This window comes from Magnolia sinica, chromosome 1 (assembly GCF_029962835.1).
Source record: "Magnolia sinica isolate HGM2019 chromosome 1, MsV1, whole genome shotgun sequence".
Classification (NCBI taxonomy): Eukaryota; Viridiplantae; Streptophyta; class Magnoliopsida; order Magnoliales; family Magnoliaceae; genus Magnolia; species Magnolia sinica.
Genome location: NC_080573.1, coordinates 36,446,655 through 36,461,518, shown reverse-complemented (window position 1 = coordinate 36,461,518; position 14,864 = coordinate 36,446,655). Strand labels below are relative to the sequence as shown.

The 14,864-nt window shown below is 36.1% G+C and overlaps 1 protein-coding gene across 17 annotated transcripts in view; it reads left to right on the top strand.

Moving 5' to 3' along the window:
- LOC131245698 (uncharacterized) overlaps positions 1-14,864 on the top strand; it is a 127,052-nt gene that overhangs the window by 98,147 nt on the left and 14,041 nt on the right. For 9 of the 17 annotated variants that reach the window (XM_058245416.1, XM_058245409.1, XM_058245425.1 and 6 more), the window contains one exon: positions 11,783-12,041. The exons of 1 other annotated variant lie outside the window; for it this stretch is intronic. Coding sequence is in view for 1 of the 16 variants with exons in the window: in XM_058245437.1 (XP_058101420.1) it covers positions 5,088-5,114 (27 nt within the window). In the remaining 15 variants the exon portion in view is untranslated. Of the gene's footprint in view, positions 1-69; positions 279-5,087; positions 5,563-11,782; positions 12,042-14,864 lie in introns of those variants that run through there. 7 more of the 17 variants (XM_058245384.1, XM_058245339.1, XM_058245392.1 and 4 more) reach the window with 5 other exon arrangements.

Sequence of the window (14,864 nt, the reverse complement as noted above, 5' to 3'; positions counted from 1 at the left end):
TATCACCATCTCTCCATGCACAATTTATCCGACGAACTTGCTTATCTGTTTTGGCCATTGAATTGACAGCAAACTCATGACTGGCTGTAGACTGTAGTTTCAAAGCCAGATTAATTGGATTCTTCTAAAGGCTTGAAAAATCACCTATTCATGTGATGCACCTTGCACTTTATTGGTGAAGTGGATCATGTAAGAGATAAAGAGCTTTCATGGGTTTTCAATTTGGTATTCTTGTAATTTGGTAGATATTAAGGAATGAAATTTTAGATCACAGAATTCGTGTAATCTTATTGTAATTTGGTGGCTTTAAGAGAATTCTTGAATCCTCCTATGTATTTTAGAGATCTCTTAGCAGACTCGACGAGTCTGTAAGTACTACCCTCGTGTACTCATTCATCTAATGCATTACAAATCTTCTCCTCCTCTTTTCTTCTTTTCCTCTCTTTCTTGTTTACATTGACACTATCGTATTTCCATTTTCATGGTATGAAAGTGGATTCCTCTAATATTCGGGTCCACATCAACAACAAAAGGTAATTATTAAAACTCTAAATCCTTAACTTTCCAAATCTTCATCATCATTATCTTCTTCTTCGTCTCTGTTTTCTTCCTCCCAATCCTTTTTAACAAAACCCATATCTCTAGCATCCTTATTCCTTCCTCAAAACTCTCTCTCTCTCTCTCTCTCTCTCTCTCTCTCAAATTCCAATGTATATTTAAAACTGTAATCCATAAATTCCAAAAAACATAAAAAAGGTGAACATACAGAGTATCATATACCACCTTCATTTCTCCTGGATGGTTCTCATATTCATCTCATCGACACCTATAATCTATAGACATTCTAGATCATTCCTCTGGTTAGTTGGTGGACGAAATTTGTGAGTTATCTCAGTGGCTCTTATGTCCCCCTCTAAACATGTTTAGCTTACTTCTACTCTTGCTGGAATTGAAAATCTGTTAGTCTACTGGAACCCATCTCAACATATGATAGGTCAATCATGATCAAATGAATTTTTTTTCTGAATTAATTCCACCACGTTAATGAAAGTCCTTGCTTAAGTTCCTGACATGCCAACTGCTCATGCATTAAAGCAAACACTCTAGACATCCTTATCAATCAAAAGCATGTCTAATGCATCTGCGCATGGAAGAACTGTGAAAAGGGGATTGCAACGTCAATCATTCCTCACAACATGTCTTTCTTTGCCCACCTAGGACAATTTGTAGCCTCTCCTCCAAGGTTTCATTTCTGGATCCTTCGTCACTACAGATGAGACCCTAGAGACCAACAATGATGAGCATAATCAGGTTGCCAAATTAAATGATTACAAGAAAAGTTGCATCCCCTTTTTTGTCTCTTTTTCAAGGTTTCCAATGAAATGATTACAACCTTATCATTTAAATGATTTTTTTACCTGCATCAATTCCACTGTTAATGAAAATCCTTGTTCAAGTTCTAGACATGCTAACTGCTCATGCATTAATGCAAGCAATCAAAACATCTTTAGCAATCAAAAGCATGTGTACTGCATCTGCACATGGAAGAACTGCAAAAGGGGATTGCAATGTGTCGACAATTGTTCTCACAACACATCTTTCTTTGCCCAGTGTTCGAAATATCGGTATCGCATTCTTAAGATAAGGATACATATCGGTTATTGCATGGGATATATCGGTTGTATCGTGTAATGTATTGTTGTTGTTGGAAACATTGGGAAATTGTTTGAATTTTTCGATGAAACTTTGGGGATTGCTAAAAAAGACATCAATACACTTATAAATCAAAACATTACACAAAACGAGTATACATAATATGTTTTCTTTGTATGGGGTCCTAATTTATGCATCGTCTAACTGAATTGATGCAAGTATATTCAATGTCTATTCATATAATTTATAAACGCAAAAAGACGTGTGGAAACACAAGCATCAATACATTCAAAAGAAAAATAAGAATCACTAGATTAGGTTACAGACATGTTTGATGTGATGTTTGAACACAGATAGTAAACAATTCACGAGAAATTGAGAAATTTTGATTTTTTTTTTTCCACAACTCGGCCCATCTCCTCCAAATCTCGAAATTGAAGCTCCCAATCCATGATTTTTCATGCAAAACATGCAAAATATGAAAAATCATGAATTTGTAACAATTTAACACTAATTTGACATAATTTATAGAAAATAAGAGCATTGAAATTCGAAAATGCTTATTAGATCGAACATGTGGGATATATTGCACTACTCGTGCGTTTCGTATCGCACTAGTGGGATACAAGATATATCGTGGGATATATTGGCCGATATCGTCGATATTTAAAACAGTGTCTTTGCCTAACTTGGACAATTTGCAGCCTCTCCTCCAACAGGAGGTTATTTTTTTCTCTCCCCACGATTTCATTTCTAGATCCTTCTTACCTACAGATGAGATTCTAGAAGTCAACAATGCCATAAATTGGAAACTTTGAAAGGAGACAAAAATGGGGATGCGACTTCTCTTGCAATCATTTCATTTGGCAACTTTATTATGCTCATAACCTCTCTTTCTCTCTCTCTAGCACATGGACTACTCTCCTTTGATCTTCTTCAGGTTCTCCTACCTCATAACAAATTCCATGGCAACCTTTCATAAGTAAGTCCATGAGGACCTTGTCCATTTTGCCTAATGGTTCAATTGCCCTTGGGAGTTTCTTCCTAGATTCGTAGTCTCATCAATGGTACTATAGTTTCATGCCATTATCTTTATAACGCATATTAACATAGTGGGTGCATGGATAAAGAGAAGAGATCATTGTCTTCTTCTCAAGAATGCCCTTGAATGCACAAGGAGAGTCTCTTAAAAGTGAAATGAAAAATAGATATTATTGGTGAAAGCGCTGATTGCGATCTATTTGATGTGCTTATTTAAGCAAAGGAAGCCCTGGGTTCCTAATTTGACTCAAAATATGATACTTCACCGAAATAGTTAAATGAAGTCTAATCCTACCAAAACTCGTGAAAAATCCTTTGATGACTAAATCAAGGATGCTAGACCATAACCAGACTCTTAAAACACTAAAACAACATAACAAAACATACTAAAAATAGTAATTTTAAGTTGTTTAAAAATAAAAACTCAAAACTCTAATTTGACCCCTAAAACACTGATTTTTGCGAGCCATTTGGAGGTCAACGAACCTTGGGTGGTTGGCTAGAGCATAGAGCTTGTTGATAGCTTTCTAACAGTATGTTATATGCATGAAACAGATGGCTGGTGGCAAAGTTATGGCCGTCGGAAGCTGTAGTGCGCATTTAGGCCGTTTTTGTCCTAGTTTGAGCCTTCCGGCTCAATTTCTTTTCATCCTGGCCGTTCATCAAGTCATCCACCACTTGTACTACATCACATATAAGTAAATTACCCTGATTTGTTCCACGGGGATTTTGCGTTGCAGACTTTTGAAGCTTCATGTTTGGTGGATCCTAGTATCACCCATCACACGATCGATGAGAGAAATGTGGGAGGTGTTGATAAGCTGTAATCTGCAGGTGAAGGATGAGGAGGCTTTCCATCCTGCGAACTGTGACAATTTTGTCAAGCAGGTGCTGGAAGTGGAAAATTTCAATCTGCATGTGATCAGGGAGAGACCTAAATACTTGATAGGCAATTTTCTTTCTTGCATTTGAAGAGTGGGGAGGATTTCCTAATTGCTTCAACTCCGGTGGAGGAGAAAATACTAGATTTATGATAATTAACTTCAAGGCCAACAAACTAATGAAATTCATTGAAAACCGCCATAAGATGATGGATGCAATTAATGTCCACACAAGGAAATACAATAAAGTCATCTGCAAAGATGAGATGAGTGATTGTGGTTTGCCTTTTTGCAACAGGAAACTTGATCATGCCGTTGTCCTTGGAAACCTCCAACATGTGTCAGAAGACCTCCATGACCATCGCAAAGAGAGGGAGAGTCCCCTTTTGATCTTGAAATAACCATAGGGAGTGCCATTTAAGAGGATGGAGAATTTTGATGCAGAGACATCCTTTCAACGAGTTTATCCATAAATCAGGGAATCCCATAGCTGCAATTGAATGTGAATGAAAATCCTAACTTACACCATCAAGGGCTTTCTTCAAGTCAACTTTGTTTTGCATTCTTTTGTCCTCATTCTTCAATCAGAACTTGAAAATATATTGTGGCAAAGGAGAATATTATCAGGGATGTTCCTATTTGCCAAAAATGCAGATTGAGCAGGACTGATGAGTGTTGATGGATGGCATAAGCTCTGAAAGACATTTAGTGAGAACGTTAGTAATGATTTTATAAAGGAAATTCGCTAGGGAGATGGGCTTGACCTTGTCTAGAGAAGCCATGTTGTTGTCTTTCGGAATCTAGGCAATGTCAGTAGCATTGTCTGATTTTAATGGTTTTCCTGAGGAAAAATAAGAGACAGTCTTGTTAAAATCATTCCCAAATGGCCAAACCCCAATGATATGCCAGGTAACTTTGAAGAAATATGCATTAAATCCATCCGGGACTGGGGATTAATGAGAATTCAACATGAAACTGTGGCACGGGTCTCCTTCTCGATCACCGGCTTGTAAAGGTTCTGGGCTTGGGAATTGCATATTTTCCTGCATGACTTGAGATGGCCGAGATTGCATTGGCTCTTGGGAGATAGAGGAGCAAGGATGGCATGGAAAAGCCAATGAAGCAGCTAGAAATAGAGGGCTGATTTTTATAGTAGTTCCCATTGGAGTCATTTAGTAATACAGTTGCTGATTTGTCCGCATTTAATTACAGAATGGAACAAGTTGCTGCATTTAAATTAAAAAGAAATTATTCTCTCAGTTAACAGATCAATTCTTCAGTGCTTTTTTATGTTTACTCATGTTATTGTGACTGATCTTCAATCAAAACATTCTCCCTGAATGATAGCATCATGTCATTCTCTACTTCCTGTGCTAGTGCTCCACGTCTTATCTAACAAGTGTTCATCATAATCTCTCATCATGCATACCATTGATTAGATCGTGCCAATTTAGAATACTTAGGAGTGTTGTTAGTTATTACTTGCTAGTAATGAGTCAATTAAAATGCCAGGATATAAAAGTTTCTAGTCCATTCTGATGGGACATCAAAGGACCTACTCGGATGTACAAGAGACGGAGATGACCACCCACATCAGCACAACTTTCTTTGTGGATGAGAGACGAGTTCCAGATGGGGTCCGCCGGGCCATTTGAAGACCTCACATACATTGGACGTGTATAAGGAAGACCCCACTTTGGGATGATGCATGTAGGCTGCTTAGGAGACCATTTTTGTCATATGATTTCTATTTCGTATTGATCCGACCATTGAATCTTGTCAATCAAGCCAATGGGCCACTACATCTTTTTAGATATGGGCCCCTTGGCCTCCGATCTTACTTCCTTTTTCTTTTTTTCTTTTTTTTTTGCTATTTTTAGGAATTATTTGATGATTGAGATTGATAATAAATGTTTTATTTTTCTTATTTTGGATGATGGGCTACTTCACTTAAGTGAGTGGCATAGTTGTAATTATGCTGAATTTTTAATAATAAAAGCACGGGGTGGAGATCCAACCTTAGTGGTGTTATTGAGAAGAAAGAAAAAAAGAAAGAAGCTCTCTTGTGTGAAGGAATTTTCCTCACTTTTTAAGGGTTTTTTTTTTTCAAATACCATCCCTTCTAATTAAATTGTGGTAGGGTAAAAGCTTGTTTGGTGGTGGATTCTAAGGTACATCTTTCCTCTTCCTCTTCTTCGAAAGGTATTCTTCGTCTTATATCATTCATCTCTCTTATTCGAAAGGTATTCTTCTCCTCTTGTCTTCCTCTTTTTCCTTCTATTACAACCTTCTAAATCCTAGATCTTCAATTTTCTATTTTCCTCAATTTCTAAATATCTTAATTCCAAAATCCCAAATTCCCATGAATCTTAATTTTTATAATTTTAGATTTTTCCCTTCCTAACCCTAATCATAGAACCTATAAATCTGTCCATTGAGTGTGGAAGGTGCCTATGCTAAATTGGAAGTTTTATCCTTCCATCGGTCCTAGTTTTAATTGATTTATATGATTTCTTAGCATGCGGGTATGTGATTTAGGTTAAATTAGATTTTATTTTCTATTGTTTACTCTTAATTACTTGGTAGGTTAACATCTTTTGTTAATTGAATTACTTTATGGACTCATTCATAATCTCCATGTTGCATGCTAGCATTAAATCATGTGTCCTGCATCAAATTTGGTATCAAAGAATAGGTTTAGTATAGGATTTTTGTGTTGCGTCTAGGTTAGAGTCACATCCAGGGTTAGTAGAGTATGGATTGCATATAAGATCATATTGCTGAATTTTTGTTGGAGTATCTTATTGCTAAAATTTCAGTTCGCGGCCCCACTTATACCATTGCTGAAATTTCAGCATGGTAATTTTAGGTTCTTACATTGCTGAATTTTCAGCTTATAATTTTAGAATTACACCCGTGCTGAATTTTCAGTTTGGTACCCTCGGATCACTATCTTGCTGAATTTTCAACATAAGATCTGAGGATAGCGACTTGCTGAATTTTCTGGTTAGTATGTCTAGCGTGATCTTTAGGTTAGTATTATCATTGTCATCACATTGTCCTAGGACCTAAGGTTTCCTTTAGAGTGTCCTTGTGTATGCCCACTCGTTCAGGACGTGGTTTTGGCCTACATCCTATTATGAATCTAGAATAGATTACCGAGGCCCTTAACGTTATCAACAATCGTCTAACGGCTATTGAAGTGTACAATAAGACCACCGCGACTCAATTGACTGTGACCAATGCAAGTATCAATCGGCTTGAAGCCTCCCTTTAAGCGAACTCCCACACTGGGGAAGATGTCCAATCACAAGTCGGGGATCAAATTGAAGGAGTTGAGACTCTGCCACTTGCAATTATTAGCCACGCCTTAAGCCAAATTGTAGAAAGTGATGATTGGCACAGGAATTCAATTTTTGACACTTATGCCAAGTGTGGTGGCAAAAAACTGTAAGGTGATCATTGATAGTGGCAGTTGTATCAATGTGGTATCTGCTCGCATCGTGGACCGCTTAGGTATGCTAGTCGTTCCTCACCCTCAGCCCTATCAAGTCTCATAGGTTGACGCATCTTCAATTATGGTTTTTCAGCATTTCCCATTCCCATCCAATTTTGTTCCTATACGGGACACATTGTGGTGTGATGTTTTGCCTATGGATATAGGCTACATCATTTTGGGCAGACCTTGGTTGTATGACAGGGATGCAAGACTGTTCGGTCGCTCGAATACGTGTTCGTTTCTATATGGAGGCAAAATGATTGTCTTGAAGTTTCTCCCACCCAAAAGTACCTTGGAAAAGGAGGACGTCAGGAAACGTGGTCCTAAAGGTGTGACGAAACTCCAGCTTGAGTCTCTTCCTATAGTTAATGCCAAAGAGTCTGAAAGAGATATTAAAAATGATTTGACGTTGTATGCCCACATGGCAAGCGAGGTCACACCTAAGGTTGTTATGGAGATGCCACCTGAGGTTACACCCGAGGGTAGTGTAGAGCTACCATCTGAGGTGAATCCGGTATTAGAGGAGTCCAGTGTCGTTATTCCAGAGTACATACTGGATGAGCTTACACCCGTGCAGGACATTCACGCATTGACTCTACCAAACCTTCATCACGATCAAATGAGTCCTGGGGAGGAAGTGAATTTGGAAAGATAAGTAGATAAGCCTAAGACCCTTATAGATTGCATACCCATGTCTGTATTCCATAGGCCTTCAAATTATGCACATGCATCTACACAACATATGCATGACTTACATGTGGAGATTAGAAAAAGAATCAATACAAGTAATGAAATATACAAAATAATTGTTGACTCACGCCATAGGTTTAAAGAGTTTGTTATGGGTGATAATGTCATGATTAAAATACGTCCAAAAAAGTTTCCACAGAGAACCATAAAAAAATTACAAGCCCGTTACACTGGACCATATAAAATCTTAAAAAGATTGGGTTCAGATGCTTACTTGATAGATCTTCCACCTAACATGGGTATTCGTTTCACATTTAATGTGGAAGATCTTATACGGTTTTATGGACCTTCCCCTAACCCTCATATGAATTTTGATGATGATGCCCCTGACCTGTCCCAAGACCCATGGCCATTACCTGACCCGTCTTCTCAACGTTTACCATCTGTTCCATCCATACTTATGAGAAGAAATGAGATAGATGATATTTTAGATGAAGAAGCAGTTTCCACACGACATGACGGTTACCAGGAGTACCTTGTCAAGTGGAAGGGTAGACCAAAATCAGACAGTACGTAGATCACAGAGGCAGAGCTTTAGTGACGAGACCCGGTTCTCCTCAAGCATTATTGTAGCTCTATTTTGACAAAGGAGAAATTTCCTCAGCCGAGAGGAATTGATAGGGACATCAGAGGACCTATTCGGATGTACTAGAGACAGAGATGACCACCCACATCAGCGCATCTTTTTTGTGGATGGGAGATAAGTTCCAAATGTGGCCGGCCGGGCCATTTTGAAGACCCCACATGCATTGGACGTGCATCAGGAAGACCCCACTTTGAGATGATGCATGTGGGATACTTAGGAGACTATTTTAGTCATATGATTTCTATTTCGTGTCGATCCGACCGTTGGATCTTATCGATTAGGCCATCGGGCCACTACATTTTTTTAGATCCGGGTCCCTTGGACTCTAATCTTCCTTTCTTTATGGTTTTATTTATTTATTTTTATTTTAAAGATTTATTTGATGGTTGAGATTGATAATAAACTTTTTAGTTTTCTTATTTTGGACGATGGACCAATTCACTTAAGTGAGTGGCATAGTGGTAATTATGCTGAATTTTTAATTTCGAAATTTTAATAATAAAAGCACGGGGGGTGGATATCCAACCCTAGTGCTATTATTGAGAAGAAAGAAAAAAGAGAGAAGCACTTTTGTGTGAATGAATTTTCCTCATTATTTTCTAGGTTTTTATATTTATATTTATATTTATATTTATTATTTTTATTATTATTTTAATTTTTAATTTTTTAATTTTAAATTTTTTTTTTTTTTTTTTTAAACCCATCCCTTCCAATTAAATTGTGGAAGGGTTGAAACTTGTTTGGTGGTGGATTCCAAGGTACATCTTTCCTCTTTCTTTTCTTTGAAAGGTATTATTCGTTTTACATCATTCGTCTCTCTTCTTCTAAATGTATTATTCTTCTTCTCTTGTCTTCCTCTTTTTCCTTCCATTACAACCTTCTAAACCATAGATCTTCAATTTCCTATTTTCCATAATTTCTAAAAATTCTAATTTCAAAATCCCAAATTCTCACGAACCCTAATTTTTCTAATTTGAGATTTTTCCATTCTCAACCCTAATCATAAAACATATAAATCTGTCCATTGAGTGTGGAACGTGCCTATGTTAAATTGGAAGTATTATCCTTCCATCGGTCCTAGTTTTAATTGATTTATATGATTTCTTAGCATGCGGGTATGACATTTAGGTTAAATCAGTTATTGTTTACTCTTAATTACTTGGTAGGTTAACATCTTTTGTTAATTGAATTACTTTATGGACTCATTCATAATCTTTACGTTGTATGCTAGTGTTAAATCATGTGTCTTGCATTCCATTCTTTGCCCTAGTTGTCAACCTGACGAACACAAGGAACTACCTTTCCAATTATTGAATGAAAGAGATTCTATATTCATGGCAACCCTACTCGAGCCCGGTGTGAAAATGCGCCTGCATTAATCACCCCTAGTGAAGAGTCTCGAACACGAGACCTCCTGCTTTGATACCAATTTGATGCAGGACAATTAACCACTTGCTCTAAAAGCTCGAATTGTTAGAGCATAGCGAATCAATCCCTTTATCTCATAGCCCAGGCCCCACATCTCATGGGTTAAGACCTCGGCCGAACCCCCCTCGTGGCCCCCAAATCATATGGGTATTGCCTCACACGAGCCACCCGCCTCACATGGGCCGCCCACCCCAAGTGTGCCCTTGCATCCCACAAGCAACCCCACTCGAGCTCGGTGTGAAAATGCCCCTGCTTTAAGGGGGCTGGACATCTAGCCTTTTAGGGTTTTCACGGAATCGGACAAGAAAAAAAAAAGAAAAGTTCATAGGGTTTTCTCTTCCTCCTCCCTTCTTGATCTCCTAGTTCTCCTCTCTTTTTTCTTCTTCTTTTTTATTCCTTTCTTTCTTCGTCTTAGATTTTTCTCTCAGTTTGAGAGTCATTATAGCCTAATCAACCATTGAAAGTGATTAATGAGGAGGGATCTTGTGGAGATTTTTTTATTTTCTTTGAAGGGTTGTTAGACATTCAGTTTTGATCTCTCTCTCTCTCTTCTTTTTTTTTTTTTTTTTTTTTTCTCGGGAGGGTAAAAAATTGGTTTGTGGAAGCTAGGGTTTGCTGGATATTTTTGTTTGGACAGTTTTTTGGGTTCTTTTCATCTCGATTTACAATGATTCTTTTGCGGTTGACAATTAGGTATATGAGATTTGTTGATATTTGGTGGATTTAGCCCTCAGATCCCTTCCTCCTCTTTGATGGCTTGATTTAGAGCTAAGGATAGGTGCCTTTTAGAAAATTTTGGGTCTTTTTTGAGATTACCGTGAGCCATAATATGACTAAATTTACAATATTTATCAAGGGATTAGTCATTTGAGGTGGAGGGAAAGATGAGGTCTGATTATTATGATATGGTAGGAATTGTCTTTCCTAGATGATCTTCAATTTATTTGTTTTACGGATATAGAGGCATAAAAGAAGTGTTTAGAAGAAAATAACACTTGAATTGTTGGTATGTCTTAATTCCGAGTTTGATCCTGTTCAAGCTCATCTTCTTGGTTTTCCTACTTTACTTTCCACTTGATAGTGTATATGCTTTGCTTGTACGAGACAAGAAAAGCCGTATAACTATGGGGTCAATTGTGGTTGAAAAATCTACCACAGTGACAATATCAAGGAATTTTGATAATGCTGGTGCTGGCTGAGGTTGAGGTTATGATGGTCAAAGTTGTGGTTGTGGTATTGGACAGTTGTGGTATGGATCGTTTGTGCACTTACTGCGGTAGATATTGGCATACCATTCATTATTGTTGGATCTTTCATAGTCGTCCTCATGGCCAAGCCTCTAATTTTCAAGCTACAGATGGTAAAGATTATTAGGATATTGTTGGGGACATTGTACCATTGGCAATGCCACTCATGGTTCCATCAGCTGGTGATGTGATGTCTCTTGAAAAACATATGATGCCTCCATCAGCTGGTGATGTGGTTCGTCTCTCGAAAAGCATATGATGCCTTACTCAGGATGTCTCTTAGAATAAGGTCTCTTCATCAATGTCTTTAGCTTAGGCGGGTAATACTCTTCTTTTTTTTTTTTTTTTCCCGGAATGCAAGGATTTTTTGGAAGGCAGGTAATACTTTCACAAACTTACACACTACTTCCGCATCATGTTCTTCGGTAATTGATTTAGGCGCTACTTATCATATGGCATCATACATCTATTTCTTTTTATTCATTTACCCCCAATCCTAATTTAAGTCGTATGGAATCAACAGTTGGTACCCTAACATCTTCTGGGGAAGGGGTATTGTTTCTGTTTTGCCATCATTCTCATTGTCCTCCATTTTATTAGTTTCTAATAATATTTCTTTTAATTTGTTATCCATTGGTCATATTACAAAGGACCTACATTATAGTGTGCAGTTTTTCTTGATCATTGTATCTTTCAGGATCTAAAGATCAAGAACCTACTTGGTGGTGAACGTGAGTGGGATGGATTATACGTTCCTCATTCAAAATTTTCAAGTTAATTTGGTTTCTTAGTGTATAAAAAGAAGAACTTTATAGTTGTCATTATCGGTTTGGTCATCATTTTAATTTAGTTTTACAGTCTTTGTTGCCGTAGTTAGTCGAGTCTAGTGATCTAAAGAATTTACAACGTGGGACTTGTTTTTTTAGCCAAACATCATAATTATGTATATTACCCTATGAAGAGTCTAGCAGATATATATATATATATATATATATATATATATATATATATATATATATATATATATATATATATATTCATGGGGTCTAATTTCCATGGATTTAAGTATTTTGTCTCTTTTATTGATGATGCTTTTCGTATGACATAATTTATTTGATGAAAAATAGAGATAAGTTTGGCTCCATTTTGCTTTCTAGTAGCTTTCCTCAATAGCATGTCATCACTCAAAAGGTGTTTATGAATATCAAGTCGAGCATGAGATAGTTGTCGACTTAGGCTACTCGGTTCTTGCCATTGTGTACTAAAGGCATGATGCAAACCCGTAAATAATCCTCCACTAACCCCCCACCCTATATATATATATATATATATATATATATATATAAATCAACAATGGAACTACTCTTCTCAAACATTCTACATGGCTGTTTATCGTCATGAGCAGTTCCATAAACATTCACTCCTTGCCATTGTATCTCTGTCCTAGTCCTTTCTTAACTCATTATCCTCATTATTACTAATGTCTTGCTCTGAAACACCAAATACCTTTGCTCAACATGCATCATGGGTGGCCTTCTCTTTCTCCGTCATCGCCTTTTTTTTTCCCAGTTAATTTCTTCTATGTTATTTTTCATTTGTTCCCCTACTTCCTCGGGGACACTTGGATACCTAAAAAATTGAATATATTCATGGGAAAAGTAAAGTGTTGTTTTAACCGAATTATGCCCTCATATACACTCTTGTTAAAGTTTTTGCGCATACTTGTTGTCTACTATTATTCTTACATTGTGTTGCCATGCCACCCTACATTTTCATTGTCATTCCCAACCAATTTTCTGCCGTTAACTGTCAATTCAAGCACCAACCTAAATATCTAACCCAACAAACACTGAGAAATGTCCACATTCCACTCTATAGCAACAAGTCAATGACTCAACATGTGCCAACAATAGTACACCACAACCTAGCAGCCCAATGCAAGTCTACAAGAATTTATCTGCAATTGATAGTTCACTATGCAAAAATTCCAAAAATAAGACTGACAATTTTGTTTAATAAACTAATAAACTAAACACGTAAACTCACAAAGCAACTAAAATTCAAAAGAATCTGGTGGATGAATGAGGAAAAAGAAAAAAGAAAGAAAAGTAAAATTCAAAACAAAAACAATAAAATAAATTCAATGGTAATGTCCAACTAAAATAAAAATTAAAGATTAAAAAAAAGATTAAAAAAAAAAAGAATCTGGTGGATGAATGAGGAAAAAGAAAAAAGAAAGAAAAGTAAAATTCAAAACAAAAACAATAAAATAAATTCAATGGTAATGTCCAACTAAAATAAAAATTAAAGATTTAAAAAAAGATAAAAAAGAAGAAGGTGAAAATGAATGTATTCATATGCCATTTAGTCCACATGTCTATTTTCCCAAATTGATTTTTGAAAAAAAATCAACAATTATGAAAATGGCCGAAAATATATTAAAATTACATCTCATAGATGTTAGATCTATATTCAAACGATATAGAGTTACGTTCAAACAGCAAGAATGTATCATTTCCCCAAACTGATTTTTATAAAAGATAAAAAGAACTTTTGAAACCGCAAAAAAATAGCTGAAAATACATTTTAAAAAAATCACAGCGCATAGGATGGTAGATCCATATTCAAACGATGTAAGTCTAAGTTCAAATAACATGAAATTGTAATTTTCCTAAATTGATTTAAAAAATGGTTTTAAGAATGACAAAAAGTTGGCTGAAAATATGTGAAAAATAAAATTACATCATATAAAATGTAGATCTAAACAACAAAAATCTATCATATCCCTAAAGAAATTTTGGAAGAAAAGAAATTAAAAAAATAAAATTGTAATGGCTTGAAAATATGTAAAAAATTTAAAAAAATTTCCCAACAACTTCATACATATGAATCTGTAGTTCTAGATTGAAACATGTTTTTCATTTTTTATTTATAAGAAGATTCGAAGAAAAATTAAAATGTCTCCCGCTTGTTAGATGAGCTAGTAGAGATTGTGTAGTGTGTGTGAGTGATCTAGAGTTAAATACCTGGTAGTGTTACCTTTCAAAAAAAGAAAAGAAATTGCTAGATCTACTCAAAGGGATACATCTCTAATAGAGCAAGTATTCTCATGAGCTTCTTAAACATTTTGAGATTCTTTATATTGGAAACCAATTAAAATTGTCTTTGCTTTTGATACGAAAAGAAGAAGAAGATGGGTGACTTGCTATCCTTGTGGCTTAACCCTAAAGTGGTAGGTAGTCTCTAATATATCATTTTTGGTAGATGAGATATCATTTGAGGACCTATGATTTAATCGAAAAAGAGATGTGAGTTAATATATGTTCTAAAGTTGCAAATATCATAAAAAAATCATTAAAAAAAGAGGAGTCCCTCAATTACGGAATGGAAATTCCGAATTGAATTCATTATAGATCTATTGTGTCCTTTTGGTAATACACCTTCCACTCAACTATTATTACAGAAAAAAAAAGACTATTTTACTCGGACTTTCCTAGACCTACAATTCTTTCCTTTATCCTGCACTCAAACTTAGGGATGTGATCAACATCCTGTGTACCTTGGTGTTTTTAACTGTTTCACTCATTTTTTATTGACTCCTAGTATGGTAATACATACAATAGTAGAAATTCCATACAATTGATCTTTTCCATTGCACTCTCTTCAAAACATGATGACTAATCAATCAATCTTGGGGGAAACGGTTTCTACTCCTGATGTTTACTTTTACCTTACTCTCGTACACAGGGAATGAGAATCAATGTTCTTACTATGAATTC